The 18241-nt window shown below is 54.3% G+C and overlaps 1 protein-coding gene across 1 annotated transcript in view; it reads left to right on the top strand.

The window, feature by feature from the left end:
• Positions 1-16975, top strand: part of RTN4RL1 (reticulon 4 receptor like 1) — a gene marked incomplete at both ends in the record, with an annotated part of 32091 nt that extends 15116 nt beyond the window's left edge. The window contains one exon of the mRNA XM_082492919.1: positions 15542-16975. Within this exon, the coding sequence (XP_082349045.1) occupies positions 15542-16975 (1434 nt within the window). The remainder of the gene's footprint in view (positions 1-15541) is intronic.
• Positions 16976-18241: the final 1266 nt, after the last annotated feature.

Here is an 18241-nt window from a genome sequence, read left to right as displayed (position 1 = left end):
TTATTTGCCACGATTGAATTTGCTGCCGCCGAGGCAGGAGCTGGCCCAGCCAGAGCTCTCGCACCGCCCTCACCGCTCCGGTGGGACTGTGACCTTGTCTCGATATCTCCCTTAGCCCTCGGCTGGGTAATTCAGTGCTGGCCTGGGAGCCAGGCATTCGTCTTCCTCCCGCCGAGCATCCTGGTGAGGTCCGACTCCCTTGCCTGAGCCAAATCCTCGCTCTGCTCCACTTTTAATTGTTGACCTTGTGAATGCTTTCAGGGAAAACATCCACCGTCCCAGCTCCCTCCTCTCTCTTTCTCACCCGACTGTGTCCCTCCACCCTCATCTCCCTGAGACGCTGTCGGGGTTTCGATGCCATGCGCATCCCCACGGTACCTGAACCCCTGGGCAGAGCAGAAATGCACGTCCCCACTCTGCAAACCCTCCCCAAGTTTTAGTGACGCTCGCAAGTTCACGGTTGTCAGTTGGGAAGCAGCACTTCATCTTTCTCCTTCCCTGCTTCTCAGACTCATGTAAAAAAACCACCTTGGGCTTTCCTGCAACGGTGGTTTCTTGGCCTGTTTTCTCTGTGCTGGAAGCAGCCAGGGCTGCGCAGCAGCGGGGCGGCCGTGGGGCTGGGAGCACCCCATCTTTCATTGCAGGTGGTCTTTGAGCAGTATAAACCCGTACGGTGGCACCGATGCCCCACTCTGCCCCGCCGACACCGTGGCCGGACCAACCCCGGGACCATGGCTTCATCACACCCTGAGCCCTTAACAGAGACACGGAGCCATTCCCGGCATGTCAGGAGACACAGCCGGGAGCTCCGTGAGCGGCCGGGGGGCAGAGCCGGCCGGGAAGTCTGCCGAAGCCTCACTCTTTCTGTGTCGACAAGGATGGCTCTTCTCCCCCGCCGCCTGCGCCATCGCCTCTGCCCCGTGATTGAATTAGGAGGCTGTAACCGCCTCCCGCCCGGCCGTGGTCCCCGCCGCGCCGGGCTCAGATGCTGAACTTGAGAGCCATAATTTAATAAGTCTCAGGCAGACAGCGCGCTCAGATAGCCGTCGGGATCTCTCACCTCCTCCCTGCCCAGCGCTGCACTGATTTATGCTCCCAGGCGACAGGCGGGATTTTGCCTGGGATTTTTGCGCTGCTGGGATGCGCTGCTCTTTTCCCAAAGCGGGAAGCTCACGGGGTGAGCCGGGAGCAGGACTGGAACTGTACGGGCTGCGGTCAGTGCGATGTTCACCTGCGCAACCCTTCGTTAGGCTGGCCCTTCGTTTGGGGGAGGGAGCAGCGATGGGGAGCGGAGGGATCCCGTGTCCTTATGGCAGCGGCCGCTCTCAGGCTTCCCGGGAACAACGAGTTAAAAGTTGCAATTAGTAAAATGCTGACGATGGGAAGGTGGGGTGGGAAGCGAGCGGTGCTAAATGAAACCTGAAAGGTTATTCCAATAAGCGGCAGCGCAGTTACCAGCTGCGCTCGCTTCCCTGGGAGCTGGGGGACGAGGGTCGGGATCCAGGGAAGAGTGAGAGATGCCGGGCGGGATGAGGGATGTTGCTCGAGGATGCTCAGGCACTGGCAACGCCTGTGGCACACGGGGGCTGCTCTGTGCCCTCCCCAGAGCGACAGCACGAGAAAATTTGGCAGGGGTTTCTTTGGAAGCACCCCCAGAGGACGCCTGTCGGAGGCTGGCAGGAGCTGGGCGCTTACTGGAGTGAAAAATACAGCAGGGGAGTCAAAGCGAGAGGGGGACAGGCCACCGCACCCCACGGGTGCTCACACCAGCGCCAAGCCGGCAGCCTGGTGGGGTGGCTGCTGCCCATCCTGCGGCCCTGCCAGCTCCTCCACGGGGGGCTGAATCCTGCCACAGGCGTGGACCCCATGCCCCCCAGTGTTTGCCTGGGAAGGGTTTTAGGGAGCGGTGCGAGCCACGCTGCTTTGGGCAGGGGATCCCCGTAACGTGGGAAGTCGGCCGTCAGCTGCAGCGGGGGCTGCTGGGGGGGGAAGCGGAGCTGGGAACCAGGCTGGAGAGGAGCTGCGAAGGGTGGAAGTTCCCGGGAAAGGCGTTTCTCTTCCAGCCCAGCAGGCAGGAGCCCGGGCAGGCGGAGGCAGCCAGCGGTGGCTTCTCCCTGCCAGACGTAGCTGTTCCAGCTCTCCGCTGGTGCGACACCCCAGCGCTATTATTAGACTCCAGTAGGTCTCCGTGGGTAGCTGTGAACTCCCCGATGCCTCCAGTAGCTCAGCAGATACCGGGGCAGAGCAGGATCCGCTGGCGCTGGTGGGGACGAGAGGCCCCGGCGAGCTCAGAGGGGGTGAGGGTGGCAGCGAGGGATGGCGGAGCACGAGGAGCCTTGCACCACAGCTTGGGCTGGAGCCACAGCAGCAAAAGGCAATTACTTGTCTAAGGCGAGGTTTTGGGTAATGAGGAGGGCACGGAGCCTCTGGGAACACTCGGGAGGGGGTCAGTGGTGGCCAGGAGAGATGCTGGTGCGATAGAGATGCGTGAAGCCTCACCTAAAAACGAAATCTGAATTTCACAGCGTCGCTCTAAAATGGAAACGTGACGTCTCCATCGCCACCGTCCTCGGCAAGAGGCATGGGGGAAGCATGGTGGGGCTGCAGCACACCGGGACACCCTATCCCCTGCCGGAGGGGGGCTCGGGATGGGGAGACACGGCATCTCCCCACTCCCACCCTCTCTCCCAGCCTGGTTTCCAAGCAGGAGTGTTTAAATGCCTTTTATGTTGTGACTCAAATGATGAAAGGCCCGAAAATGGGACTAACAAAGACGAGTTGTACTTCAGAATAAAAAACCTATGAAAGCAGCAGATGCTGTCATAGGAATAAATTGTATCAACAGCGATCAGATGGGAAGTGAAAAGTCAGAACGGAGTTGCTCCCTCTTTCCCGTTTCCAGAGAAAATGTCTGGGTCCATGAATTTAGCCAGAATCAGGCAGGATGAAAGGCTTTGTCTGACAAGGCATTTCAAAGCATCTGGGAGCCTCCAGAGAAGATGTGGCCACTTGGACAGGCAAATGGAGCCCCTCAGTTTTAATGAGCATTTCAGTTGCCTTCCTTTATCCTTCTGCCAAGATCTTAGTTTTTGTTTTTCTCCCCCCTATAAAAAATAACCACCCCGATTTCTGCTGTTTGTGATTTGTTTTAACTTTGCAAAACGTGCATCTAAGCGACATGACGCGAGGAAGCCGAGGGTAAAATACCCCTGTCACTCCATACAGCCTGGCCTGTTGCTTCTTGCCGTAAATACCTCCCCACTGCGGCCGTCCCAGCCATTCCAGCTGCTGCCGGATCGGCACCAGGTGCCTGCGGCCAGGACACCGGCACCCTGGCACCAGGGCCTTGGCATTGGCATGGCTGCAGCCCCCTGAGAGGGCTGGGAAGGGCAGCGGGGCTGGGGGCAGAGCAGCTCCCCCCCCCCCCCGCCTCCCCCAGCCCCTTTGGCAGGAGCTGAGCCATCCCTCAGAGATGCTCCTTTGGGGATGGGTTGTGTATTTTAGGAAGAGCCCGGCTGAGCATCAGTGAGCAGCACCACGTTCCCAAAGGCTGTGTCTGGTCCTCCCGGACCAGTATGCACAGCCTGCCCAGTCCCAGAAGGATGCTGGCAAAATGGGAGAGGGAGGAAAGGATGCTTGCTCACCATGCAGGGAGCAGGATTGCTTTCAAAGGCAGACGGCAGCGCCCAACGCAAACCCTTCCTGCACTCTGTGAGCCGGTGGGCACGATCCCTGTGGCCATCCTGCATCCCCGTGGCCATCCTGTATCCCCCCCACTTCTGCCGACTCAGCAGCTCCAAAAAATGGGTGTCACTGTCCCCGCAGCCAGACGATGGCCCCAGCGCATCCCCCAGCCCTTCCTCAGCTCCTTCCCCAGCACAGCCGGGTCAGACACTCTCACTGCTCTGCCGTACCCCGCTTCTCTTCATCTCGCAGTATTTCTCTGCAACAGTATTCCCAATGGGAATTCTGGGCAGTGGGCTCCAGCCCGTGCATCCCCAGCAGGAACATCTGCTCCTGGAAAGGCTCGGGTACCGCTGGTGCGGAGGTGCACGCCTGTCAGCCCGCGGTACACCCCTCTTTGGATGCAACTATGGGTTTTTTTCCTTACGTTTCTGGCTCGTCCGCCTCATCCTCGGACAGTCTTGGGGGATGGATTGGCAGGGGTCCAATGCCCGACTTGTCCACCCCACTGCTAGCGCAGACACGAATGCTGGCACGGGTGGCTTTACGCCAACGCCACGTCCCCGCATGTCTTGCGCTCACCGTTATTACCTGGCGGAGAAGGGATCATAACAGGATTTATAACAACTTACCAAGAAACAGGCGCTGATTAGCTTATAGGGGAGCGATGGGAGTCACACGAGGGTTGTTGGCAGCTGCCGGCAGCAGGGCAGGGCTCCAAAAAGTGGAGGGTGAAGGAGCCTGATCCCTCCCCCCACATCCCCCCCACTGTGGCAGCTGGTCTGTGAGGGTTCTGCCGTGCATCTAACGGGAGCCCTGCCAGTCCTGGGGAAAGCTGGGATGTTGGCTTTGAGTTTTTAATTGGCTCCTAAAGCAGTAGGAAATGGCCAGAGCCAGCAGAGGGGCAGGACTGCAGGGCTGGCGTGGTCTCCTCCTCGCCCCCCTCCACATTTAGGGGGGCTTTGGCTGCTCAGGCAGCATCTCCCTGCCCCTACGCTCCCCTTCAGCCCCTCTGCGTGGTGACAGCCCAGCCTCCGTGGTGGCCACAGGTCACAGCTGCTGCGAGCATCACCTCAATTCCTATACACCCTCTTCGGTCCATGAATACTTTTCCTGGCCCTCCACTCATCAAAAACATCATCATCCTTCCTCACCAGTTACAAAGCACCCAAATAATCCACCCAGTTTGGGGCCGGGGGCCACATCCTCCTCCCCGGCCCCACTGCCCGCCCTGGGTGCAGTGCGGGTACCACTTCTCAGCATCTTTCAGCATCTCCTATTCCCTTCCCAGCCCCTGCAACCACTTACCATCTTCCCGTCTCCCCTTTCCGCTGCGACTGGATTGCATGCGGGCTATAATTAATAGAAATTAGACTGTCGAGACCTTGCAGCCCCCATCCCGTAATTACTTGGCCTTGCTGCGTACGAGGCGCAGAGATCGGCAGCGAGCTCACAAGCCACCAGTGATGGCAACGCATCCTGTTAACAAGCTATTTTTATTAAGCTTTGTGCTGGGGGATGTGCAGCATCTTCATGAAGTCCATTCCCGGGGGGATGCACGGGGGGATATTTTGGGATCAAATGCCGGCATTGGAGCTAGACAAAGCAGGATATTAGCAAAGTGTTGTGTCCCGACCACATTCATCGCTCGCACATTAATTCCCGGCTCCCCACCGCTCCAGCCGCCCGCCGTCCAACCGTACAGATTTCAGGGGCTTGGCAAAGTGTGGATGCTCAGTGAGCGGTGATCCCCTCCGGTCCTCAGCTCCCCCACATCCCCCCGCACCCCGAGAGGCGTGCGGCACCGTAACGATGCCCGACATCTAACTGGGCACGCGGCATCTCCCCACTGGCTCATTAAACCTCCTAATGGCCCCTGTGCGATGCGCGGGTCGGCCCCGGATGATGGGCAGAGGAGCGGCAGAGCGCAGCTATTCACACTGCTCTGCTTTTATCGCTGTGCTTTTCACTAGCCGGTAAAAAGTTCAGTGCAAAGCACAGGAGAGGTCTCTGAAAGGCAGCCGCGCTCACGACACAGTGTGCCGGCACACGTCTCCACCGGGAACGGGACTTTGCCGGCGTTTGTGATGCTCGTTCAGCTGCCGACCCACAGGGATGTTCACTTGGAGGGCTCGTAGCATCACGTACCCACCCCAAGAGAGACCAAAGGCCTGGGGAAAGGTGCTGCTGCCCATTTAGGGTGCGGGAGAGAGACCCGAGGCTGAAGGCTGGATTCCAAATGACGCTATCGCTTTTTTTTTTTTGGAGCGGGGGGGGAAATGTGACAGAGACAGTGGCTTTGATGCCCGCCCGTCAGTCTCCTTCCCCCCTGCTGCAGGCAGAATGATGTGCCGCTGAATGGGGAAGAAGGTACATGACAGGCTCCAATTTGCCCTCTTCTCCACCAACCACAAGGACATCCAGTAAATCTGAAATGCAGAAAGGCTGAAAAGGGATGAAAGGGAGCCTCCGCGGCACGGTACGCAATTGGCTTGTGGATCTCGGTGGCCAGGACACTGCTGGGGTCGGCACCTCAGCAGGATTACACGTTTATAGAGCTAATGCTCTCCCTATTAGACCTGCTAGCATAAAAACACTGCAGAAGGACCATTCACATCCCTGTTTCAGGCCACCATCCACTCCCTGCTCCATCCAGGTAAAGGTCCATCCAGCGCATCCCTGGTTTTCTGCAGCCTCCCGTTGCATCTCCTGCAGACGTGGGCTGGATGGTGGGGCAGCCGAGCATGCACAGAGAGCCCGGGCAGCTGTCACTTTGCTCTTCCGTCTCACATTTGCTCTGTTCTGGCTGTATTTCTGATCCTAAAGAAACTCTCGGTAGGTCCTAGCCAGCCGCTGGCAGGGAAGTGAGCTGGTGAATCTGCTTTCGCTACACACGGGCTTGTTCAGCATTTGATAGCGATCGGGTTGGCGCTCATCTGGGGTGGGTTTTGTCATTTCATCTGCAATTGTTTTGCTGTAAAGCAGCTCGGAGGAGGGTTCGGGTTCGCTAGCCGGGCTGGTTTACAAAGGACACCGTCCTTATTACTACTGTGAATGAACTACTTTGCATTTCTGTGAATGGGAAAGAAAACTTGTCACCTCAGGACAAAAAGGGAGTGGAAGTATCTGATGATCCCCTGAGAAGTCTCAGACAATCCACTAAGCTGAAGTCATCCTCCTGTATTTCTCTCTCCTTGGGGGCAATTGGAATTATTAGTCCCTTTTCAAGGACCTCAAGATGTCTCTGTCCTTTGCCAATTCCTGTCCCGGCTTCCCTGCAGGCTGCTGGCGTGTCCCACGGGAGCCCCGTCCTGTGCCGGGGACCAGCAGAGGGTGCCTGGTGCCTGGCTGGGGTCCGGACGACAGCGCTGGGAACCAGTCAAGCCCCGAGCTGTGCCTAAAATCCTGCAATATCTATGTGTGCTGCGCTCAGGGTGTCCCCTGGGCCACACCATCCTCTCCCGGAGGAGCAGGAGCATCCTGGTGTCCATCAACACCTCTGGCCGCAGCAGGACCCAAGGACTTGACTCATCCATCTATGAAGCCAGATAAGCCGTTTCCTTCTGGCGTGCCTCTGCTCCAGGAAGGTCCCATGGGCTTTTGAGATGCTGGTCCATCATGTGCGATGGGATGAGGCGCAGGGGCACAACAGACTCTCTGGCAGCAGGGAAAGGAGAGTCAGGAAAAGAAGATTTCTCCCTGGTGTCCAGGGATAGGACACGTGGCAATGGTTCAGAGCTGTGCCAGGGGAGGTTTAGACCGGACATTAGGAAGCATTTCTTTGCCAAGAGGGTGGTCAAACCCTGGAACAGGCTTCCTACAGAGGTGGTCAGTGCCCCAAGCCTGTCAGTGTTTAAGAGGCATGTGGACAATGCCCTTAATAACATGCTTTAATTTTTGGTCAGCACTGAAGTGATCAGGCAGTGGGACTAGATGACCGTTGTAGGTCCCTTCCAACTGAAATATTCTAGCCTAGTCTATTCCTATTCCATTCTATTCTATTCTATTCTATTCTATTCTATTCTATTCTATTCTATTCTATTCTACTCTCTTCTGTCCTATAGATCTGCCTCCAACCCCATGCAAGCAGCATCCCAGCCTCTGGTTTAGATAATCTTCTCCCAAACACTTACTTCTAGGCTCTGCACGAGGTCCCGGGTTTGTGCCCCGTGCCTGCAGCCGTAGGACCGGCGGCATCCGACTGCAGCTGCACTCCGAGGGCATCGCTGCAGCGGAAGGCGTCCTGCAAACTGGGGTTAAGCAGAGCAGATTACACGGGGAAAACACACTCTACGCTCCCTCTGTTTCTGCATGTGCTAGTCCCGAAACAAGCATTTAAATTAAACAAGCTTCTATAGCCGAGTTTCCAATCCCACAGCCACTTCCACCCTTGGCCTCCTTTTTTTTTCTTCTCTTTTCCTTTAGCTTGAGCAGCGGGAGGAGGAGATGCAGACACAGAGAGGAGTGCTAATTAAACAGGGAATTCCACATTAGGGTACAAATCCTCTGGACCAGCAAAACCCCTGCCAATTTCTGTATTTATTTATTATTTTTTCAGTACAATTGTAATTTCCAGTGGTGCCTCCAGCACCGGGAGAGAGTTCAGGGGCTGCTCTTGGAGAGGATTAGCGCGCTGGAAGCATTATTACTTTCCTTCGCTGTGAATTCAGGAGTGATTCCCTGATGGCTGCACTCTATATAGAAGTGAATCGGTGCTAATTTGTTTTTGAGGATCACACATCCACCAACATGTGAAAGACAATCCTGCATCTCGATGTATATTTCGAGTCAGCGCTACAGCAAACAACGGAAAATAAGCAAGCAAAGGAAGCCAGACCTTCCTTGCCCGGAAAGCCAGAGCTGGAAAAGAATGGACTTTATTTTCTTTTTTTTTTTTTTTTTTTTTTGCTTGTGTGAGTTGGTGCTGCATCTTGGTTTGGATTTTGGCTGTGCTGTCCATGGCAATGGGCAGCGGGGGCTTGGGCATCCCTCGCACAGAAAGCCTTAGGGACGCCGCAGCGGACGGGATGTCAAAGAGACTGAACATAAAAGGCTCCTTTTCTTTTTTTCCTTTTAAATCATCATCGAGTTTAACTGCAAGAGAGTAATAAATTAACTAATTGAATCTGTAACGACAGAGGGGCTGGGCACCTGGCAGGAGAGCAGCCTCCCCGCCACCCATCGCTCCTCTCTCTTTATTTGTGTGATTCAGAGGGACGCGGTCCATGGGGAGATATCAGAGCCGGCTGAAATGGAAGACAAAGCTATTGTTTCAAACAGAGTTATTGATTTTTACATTATTACACTATGAAATTTATGGTCTGGTTTCAAACTGCAATAGGAGTTAATGACCACCATCCAGAAACTTCCAGGTGACCTTGGCCTCGACTTTGGTGGAGGAAGGTGAATAGCTCCAGATACCGGGTCAGCAAATGTAAAATGAACTTGCGGCACCCTAAAGGACTTGATTTTGGGGTGCTGCTGACCCCAGGTCTCTGCCCTGAGCTTTAACTCAACTCCAAGCTGGTTGACAGCAGTGATGGAGGGGGGAGAAATTGGACCTTCTCAGCTCCAGACAAAAGCCACTTCTGCTGTTAAGCAACATTTTGCTCCTCTTGAAGCACCATGATGTCCTCAGAGCTCCTGAGCACGGTTCTCCATCCTCAACCGCCCACCCGGCACAGCCTGGCTGACCAAGGGTTTGATCTGGTTGGTTATTGCTGGAGAAATGAAAACCAGGGGGCTCCGGGATGGCTGAGGAGCACCAGGAAAGAAGGCACCGCAGCCCGGAGCAAGAGAAACCCCCTAAGAGGGGAGAGAAACGGGCCGTGCCTGCAAAGCCGGCAGCTGCCTGCAAAGGGCATGGCCCATTCCCGGTGCCGGCCAGCTCTCCCCCCCAGTCACACGAGGAAGATTTGCTTTTTAACGTTGGGGCTACCAAAGTGGGGTCAGGGTGACCAAGACGTGGTTACCACACGAGATACCGGTGACACAGAAGGGTTTGTAGGGGTTATGGCACTCTCAAGTCTAAAGCCTTTTCCTGGATTTTCTTTAAAAGGTACCTCCTGATGCATCTTTTGGCACCAGCCTCTTCCCAAAGCTTTCCTTAGCAATATTCCTTCCAAATTTCCTTGTATGCGTCTTCCTCTGGGAAACATCTTTCCACTTGCCAGCGAAGGCGGGCAATTTCCAGCTGCTGGAGAAGGATTTTTTCTTGTAGTACCTTCTCCCTGGAACATCCCTGATGCTGCACCCTGAGCTAAAGTCGTGTGAAGCCAGTAGCCTCCAAGCTCATCTTCCGCCTCGGAGGTCATAATTGCCATTAAATCACAGCTTGCCTAACCAAATTATGCAAAACCGAAATTATCTCCAATGATTTTTATGTTGCTGAAATGTTCCAGAACTGCCGGGGTGATGACTGGGGGATTGGGAGCAGCTGTCACTCCATCAGAAACCATAACTCCAAACAGCTGGGATCTGTCAGTTATTTATGACACCGTTAGCGAAAAAAAAAAAAAAAAAAATGAAGGTGGATGGGTGGTTGCCACTCTCCGGCTGAAAGGCAGCTCGTGCAGAAAGCAAAGCCCCGTGCGGGCGCTGGGAGCTGCAGCCGATGCTGCGGGGAGCAAACCCAGCGAGGATGCTCCTGCTGCCGAGCGCTGCAGGACCGCGGGGCAGCACCGAAAGGGCTTTGCGGAGAGGCTGAAAGCAAGCTGCCGCTCGCTGGGGAACTTAGTCTTCGTGACGGGCGGGATGGGCTTGTTTATTTTATCCTCTGTGTCACAAAAAAAAAAAAAAAAAAGGAAAGAAAAGAAAAAAAAAAGAAGAAAAAACCCCCGCAGCTCCTAAGCAGAGGTCTGACACCGCTTTGTTGAACTGTCCCAGATCTGAAGTCTCGCTCTTGGCTCCCGCCCAGTTGCCGTCGCGGCTCCGGCCTTGCCTTTCATCGTCCTTCACTTGGCAGATGAAACCGTGAACATTTGAGGCTCCTTCTTCTCCCTAAACAACAGTTTCTCTCTATGGCGGTGCGAACATCCCGTTGGGAGTTAGTTCCCAAGTTTCAAAGTATATTTTCCCCCAGGGGCCGGAGCCGCGTCTTTGTGCCCCAGTTCACTCGGGGTGGATTTAGAAAGCATCCTTTGATAGATCCAGGGTGTGAACGGGGCAGGAAAGTCTCTCTCTGGAGCTCGTTGACAGCGCCGTGGTGGTGATGATACACCAGGTGTGAATTTGGCCTCAGAAGAGGGTGAGTGATGAGTAAGCTTATGCCTTTTTGATAATCCCAGCTGCGAGCAGAAGCCAGATGCTTTGTCCCCACTTGTAGCTCGCTCTGGTTAAGTATTATTATTTATATTATGTAGTAGCTATACATAGTGTTTTATGGCAGTAAAGATACATAAATCAGCAACCAGAAGACGAGGGCTTTGCTCTAAAGAGCTTATAAATCTAACAGCTTGAGCAGCACCGGTAATGGACACAGTAAGCAGGCAGTCAAGTTGCATGTAGACATGAGCTAAGATGGGTCTCCCAAAGCAGATGGCGATTTAGGAGAGATTTGAAAGCGAAGCAACCTGCTCCATCCTCGAAACCAGATCCTGCCGGAGCATTAGACGGGCCGTGACCCATATAAGTTGTTTGGGTGGAGAGGTGAAAGCGTCCATCTGAGAGAAGCAGCTGGAGAAGAGGGAACGGGCAGGGGGCGGCGAGGGCTCGTGGTGGGGCTGCTTTTTGGGGGGCTGTGCGGGTGCGTCCCCGCCTGGGGCCGAAGCATCTCTTCTTGTCCTAAGTGATTTCTTCCCCTTGAACCTGAGACTCCTAATGAAAATAAGCGGCATTACATCTTCCTAAATAAACCAAGGCTCTGCCTTGCTCCGAGGTACAGCAAAGCGTTAAAAGCCTTAAAATGCAACAAAAACTGCCGGCGCAGGTACAACCCTGCTCTCCGGATTGCGCAGTGCCGTGGGGACAGGCTGCCCGCAGAGCGGAGCCAAGGCCAGCGTCCCTGCCGCGGTGGCAGAGAAGTGCTCCGACCCTTCGAACCTTCTGATCCTGGGTATCAAACCAGCTTTTTTTTTTTTTTGCCTTTTTTTTTGTTTTTTTTTAATTTCTTCCTGTGCTGGCACCGGCCCGGGAGGAACCTGGTCTGGGCTGGAGAGAGATGTGCTGTGTCTGGCCGAGAGCGCTGGCTCCGGGCGTCTGCATTCTTCTGGCCGCTTTCAGCTCTGGCACAAATTGAGGCTTCACGCTAAATGCATTACGCTGTATAACAATTAATCCCGTGCTACATATAGAAAGTCCTTACTCATCAATAATGCATGCGGGAGGAGTGATTTTCACTCTCAGTAATAAGGCTAAGACAATGGAAACAAGCAGGTAATGGAGAACATTTATAATGATGTTAATCTAATAATGAGTCTAATGCTGTTAAAAGTAAGACTGCAAACTGGACGCATCCAAAGATAAATTATTTCAAGCATTCATTAACTGATGCCTAATTAATGCCCAATTAGAGAGATGCTGCATGGGAAATGGTTTGGACAGTCGGACGAATTCATTCCAATCACTGAAACCTCAGTCAAAAGCAGGAGGCGGCAGAAGGACGCGGCGAGCAGAAGCCCGGGTGACACAGCGCATCAGCGGGAGAAAGCCGGGAGATAAACACCCCCTTGCTGGTTTTATCCGTGTCAGCAGGGCTTTGTTTTTATTCACTTCACCGGCAGGTTGCTGCTGATTTTTCCGTGCCGCTTTTGAAGCTCTCCCTCCCCGGTGAGCTCCGACACACCTGCTGGTGACCCTCCATCTGCCTCGCAACCTTTTACAAGACGAAGTCAAAAGGGCTGCGTTAGGAACAACGAGTTCAACAAGTTAGGCAGGGTCTAATTCTCAGGGGAGCGGGCTGGCACCTTGTGGGAAGCTCCCGGACGGTGCTTTCCGCCTGGGAAGCCCAGCGAGACCGAAGCGCTCCCGGCTGTCTCGTCCCAGTGGGGCTCGGCTGCTGGACATGGCAGCGCTGCTGTTACCAGCCTCAGGAGCTTCGTGGCTCCGTGACCACAGCCTGTTTGTTTCTCGGGGCTCTCGTTCCCGGATCTAAACTGTGGCCAAGCCCAGGGCATCCCAGGAGCGGCTTCTCACGGCACTAGGCAATTGGCAGGTTTTATGGGCTTGGAGGGAAAGCATCCTTGATGAGACCATGTGCATCCACTGGGGAGTCCGTAGGATTCTTCTTTCCGAGTCCTGCCCACCTAATTCTTATTTTTTCTAAGCATTCATCCTTCTGTCTCCCCATTCTCCACAGCCCCGAGTTGCAGTACATAAGTAGAAACACATCCCTGGCTTTTCTTCCAACCATCTTACTCTTGGGAAGCTGAGAACCAGAGACACCCCAGACTCTCCCCACTGCCATCCACGACCGCGGGAGTCACACCTCCCTCTCCATAGGAACTCCAGCCGTTAACTCACAAACCCCCTGTTAGCTAAAGAGATGGACTCAGTTCCCTCCGATCTTTACCCCCGGAGCTATCCCCGCAGGCAGGGAGCCGTTAAACACCGCCGCTCCCTTTCGGCGGGAGCCTCTACCTTGGCCGTGCTCCAGGGAGACCCAGGCTGCCTTCGTCCATCGCCGCGCGTTGCTAACAGCCGCCTGTCATCACCATCCCTATACGTGAAATCGTGTATGCTCCGAGATCCCTGCCCGACTCCACCTCCCGTCAGTAATCCCGTTAGCCTGGCAACTGCCGTGTCACGGAAGAGCGCATAAAACTGTTGTTTGGAAGCAATATGTAATCTTCCAACCTGCTGCTTATAGCTGGGAGATGGTTTATTGATTCAGACCCTTGTGATTTGGTATTTGCAATAACAGACTCTGCATGTGGGAGATCGTCACAGCGCTTGTGCCTGGCAGGATTTTACTAATAAACATAAGACCTACAGAAGGTTTTGTACTTCAGTGTCACCGAGGTAAGACGGGGAACGTGAAGCCGTCCCGCCCCGGCAAAGCACATCCGCGGGTAAAAAACCCAGCAGAATGTATCTGCAAACGTGGCTTTATCTTTACCATCGTTCTCTGGCACGCGGCTCATCACCATATCCTCAGGATACCGCTGTTTCCCAGGCTGCGCTCGCCCGGCGAGTTGCAGCGAGGGCTCCCGTTTTGGCAGGGAGCGCTCGGTAGTCAGCGCCGGCACGATGCTCCCGCCAGCGCAGCCCCTCTCTCATCGCAAAGGCACGACAGCAAAGCCAAAATGGCACGGCGGTGACTTGGAGAACGTTCCTTTTCCTACACAGCCGTAGGAGTTGTCGCGAATTAAACGTTCCCGACTTACAGCCCCTTTTTGGCAGCGGCGCAGGAATGAGACATCCCTCCTGGTAGCCGATGCTTAATTTCTGAAGGGCAGTGCCTGGAAGAAGTCCCGTCTTCCCCCTTCTCATCGCAGCCAAAGCTTGGTCCAACGCTTTGGCTAACTGTGCTATTATTTTTATTTTTTTTTTTTATTAACAGCCCAGTCAGAGATGACTGCTTCTTACTGGTGATTTATGGAGAGTCTGAATAACCCAGTTTATCTAAAAATGTGACAACTTTGCGTTGGAAGGCTGGGTCCAGATGGATGGGTCATCCGCTGTTAACTATATGGTAATAGATCTCCATACCAGGCAAAAGGCAACAGTAACCACGGAGTTATATTTCAAACACAATTAATAAGAAAACAGTGAGGGGTTTTTTTGCCTCCCACTTGTATCCAGCTGTAGGCGCTGAAAAGAGGGACTGTAAAAGCCCAAGGGGTCCAGGCTCCCGGACTAGCTGGTGATAACGACATGGAGTAATTAGAGATGAACTCCACTTCCACTCTCGTTTTTCAGATTATTACAAGCTGAGTGCAAGGCGAGAGGACTCGTGGGCAGGATGGCACCGGCAGCTGTACGCTGCTCCGATTTTACTCCTTTCCCCTGTAAAGTCCAGAGGCAGAATTCATTAGACATGAGCAAATTTTGCGTGTAAGAGGAAAAAGCCAAATCTAGGAGGAAAATCTGAATGAGAAATGACAAGTCTGGTGCAATGAGTCTGAAAAGCCACTTGGCGTAGAAGGAATAGCCTGAAAGCAAGCCTGGTGCGAGGAGTGGGAGCGAGACGGGAACGGGGCGGCAAAACCGGCACTCTGAGAGCCGAGCAGAGGGAGGGGATGATTACTGCCTTGCTCACCGCTTCTTCTCTGCAGCGAGAAAGCCCCGGTCACAAGCACATACTGTAGCATTAGAGGATGCAATATGCTTTGCCACAGGACATCCATTAAAAAATATGTCTGAGCATCCCACTTCCAAACGGAGTTTTCAGCTCAGCCTTTTCCACCAACTGCTGACAACATATTTTCCTGTAAATCACTTGGTTTTCGGGGTGGATGGTGGCGTCTTAACAACTGTAGTAAAAAGAGAGGGCGGGGATGGGTCTGCGCCTTTGGGGGAGCTGGGCGTGCTGCGCAGATGCGGCGCCCGCGTGTAATTTTAGGTGATTCACTGGGAATTACTAAAGCTTCTCCTCCCCGATACGTAAGCGCAGGCGATTTAAGAGCCGCATTACAGGAGGGGTGGACACCTGGAAGGGTCCGCATCTCCTCTGTTTGCTCTCACACATTCGTAATTCGCTGCCTGCGCTGCCGGTAAAGTTTCTCCTGCCCGGTTGGGGCTGGGAGCACGACCGCCTGCCTGCTGCAGGCAGGGCGAGGAGGCAGGGAGTACTCCATACGTCACGTTTAAACTACCGTGGGTGATGAGCCCACTCATCACAGCCGCAGTTGTTTCCGTGGGTAATTCATGAGCTGAGTTAATTGAGGGCGTTTTTCAGCCGGAATAGTCCCCACGGCAGCGATGGGTGGGCGGAGGGGAGGGGGGTACCCGAGTCCCCGCTGATGCCGCTCTCCCCTCTCTCCGCACAGGGGGGTTTGCGGAGCTGCTGCTGGTGCTGCTGGGGCTGAAGGTGCCCAGCGCCCTGGGCTGCCCCACCGACTGCGTGTGCTACCCCTCCCCGATGACCGTCAGCTGCCAGGCTCACAACTTCGTCACCATCCCCGAGGGCATCCCCGAGGACAGCGAGAGGATCTTCCTCCAGAACAACCAGATCACTTTGCTGCTGCGGGGCCACTTCAGCCCCTCCATGGTCACCCTCTGGATCTACTCCAACAACATCACCTTCATCGACCCCAACACTTTCGACGGGTTTGTCAACCTGGAAGAGCTGGACCTGGGGGACAACCGCTACTTAAGGGCTTTAGCTGCAGACACTTTCCAAGGGCTGGTGAAACTCCACGCCTTGTATCTGTACAAGTGTGGGCTGAGCTCCCTCCCCAGCGGGATATTCGGTGGCCTCCACAACCTGCAATACCTTTACCTGCAAGACAACCACATCGAGTTCCTTCAGGATGATATTTTCGTTGACTTGGTTAACCTCAGCCATCTTTTTCTCCATGGAAACAAGCTCTGGAGCCTCCATCAGAACACGTTCAGGGGACTAATAAACCTGGATCGGCTGCTCATCCATCAAAATCAGCTGCAGTGGATTCACAGGCGGGCTTTTCACGATCTCCGAAGATTGACCACCCTTTTCCTGTTCAATAACAGCCTCTCGGAGCTGCAGGGGGACTGCCTGGCCCACCTGGGAGCCCTGGAGTTTCTCAGGCTGAACGGGAACCCGTGGAGCTGCGATTGCAAAGCCCGTTCGCTCTGGGAATGGCTGCACAGGTTCAGAGGCTCCAGCTCCAGCGTCATCTGCGAGTCCCCCGAGCAGATGCACGGCAAAGACCTCAAGGTGCTAAGAGCAGAAGACTTTAGGAACTGTTCGGGGTCCGAGTCGCTCCATCAGATTAAAACACATACTTTCTCCACAGCGGACAGAGGAGCCTCCAAAACCCACCACCCTCACCACTCCTCCAAGGAGAAGGGGAAGGAGAGAGGGGCCGAGAACAGTTTGCACAGCAGCCAGCCCGCCGCCCCCCCCGGCTCCCGGCCGGGCTATCGCAAACCCGGCAAGAACTGCACCAGCCACAAAAGCCGTAACCGAACCTCTAAACCGGTACCTTTGGGGCCGCGGAAAAACGGGCAGGAGGTTCCAGACTATGTGCCTGATTATCAGCACAAATTCAGTTTCGGGGTGATGCCGACGCTCCCCCCCAAACGCAAGGGTAAGTGTACCCGGCGGACGCCCATCCGCCCCCCCAGCGGGGTCCAGCAGGCAGCCGGCTGCTCGGGGCTCAGGGCATCGCTCCTGGTGTTTATGATGGTGTTAGCGGCCGTCATACGCTGAGCCCCCGGCTGCCGACGGAGCGAATCTGTACTGCCACCAATCTACAAAGGACCAGAGTTTCTTTTCTTCTTCTTTTTTTGTACGCGGCGAGCGTTGGCCTGGCGAAGGGAGGAACGTTGTCTCGGCTTCTGACGGTCTCTCCGTGCCCGGCCGGGCTGCCAACGCGGACTGTGCCGAACGCAGCGGGAGCGGATTAAAAGGCATTATCACACCTTGTCACAAACAGCCTAACCGAGCACCTACAACAACAACAACAACAAAAGCCAACCTTACAAAGACCCAGATAACAGGGACGGTAGCCAATTCGCCGGTGACAACAACCGGACAAATGGACTGTATCCATGCTCTTGTGAAATCCCGTTCATTCGAGAGCGCTCTGAATGACCCCTCCAATTACCGAAAGGAACATAATTGCTGTAAAAACGATCACCGATTAAGCCTACACTGTTTCTCTGAAAGTGAGTGCAAGGACACTGATACCGATGTAATAAGGACACTGGTTCTCCCACGTTTTCGCCCCTTTGGCTCCAAACCCAGAGGCCAAAGTTGGCTGGGAATCTCTTGGAAGACAATCTCAAACCCCTGAATATCTCAGGCATTACAGCAGAACAGGGCTTGCCTGCTGGGCTTGGAGTAGCCAACAACCAAAGGAAAGACTGATTAGAGGTGGAATTAAACAAACAAAAAAAAACCCAACAAACCCAACACTTAAAGAAAAGAAGTACCCGCAGGAGGTGCGGGTTTTTTGTAACCATGTTCACACATCTGAAAGAAAAACCCAACCCCAACAAATGCACAGGCTCTCCCCTTCCCCTCAATTATCCATATGTATGTCTTATAATGTTTATAAACTATATGGAAACTATATCTTCAGAACTAAGGATTGTATTGTTGAATTTATAGCAGACCAGTATATGATTTTTTTTTTGTTGTTTTTCTCCTCGAGAAAACAAACCGGCAGCAGTGCCTACAGATGCTGAAAGCCATCGGGCGGGCTCAGTACGCGCGGGGGAACCACAGCGGACCAATGTTCTCAGCAATTCAGAGCACTAAACTTTGGGCGGGGTGGGGGTGGGGGGGAGGTTGGTTGTATGCGACGCAGCAAAGTCCATATCCAGAGAGCCAAAACTCACCCTTGCATCCTAATTTGTAACCAGGGGGATTAATTAGGAGAGGGATTAATTAGTCCAAATAAGTAGAGCCATAGAGCTCTGTCTCCGGAGAGCGCTTCAAGGCCCCGGGGAGGAGAGGGGCTTTTTTGGGGCT

This window comes from Vanellus vanellus, assembly GCF_965231255.1.
Source record: "Vanellus vanellus genome assembly, chromosome: 19".
NCBI classification, from domain to species: domain Eukaryota; kingdom Metazoa; phylum Chordata; class Aves; order Charadriiformes; family Charadriidae; genus Vanellus; species Vanellus vanellus.
The sequence above is the reverse complement of the archived record's forward strand: the minus strand, read 5'-3'. Positions and strand labels throughout refer to the sequence as shown.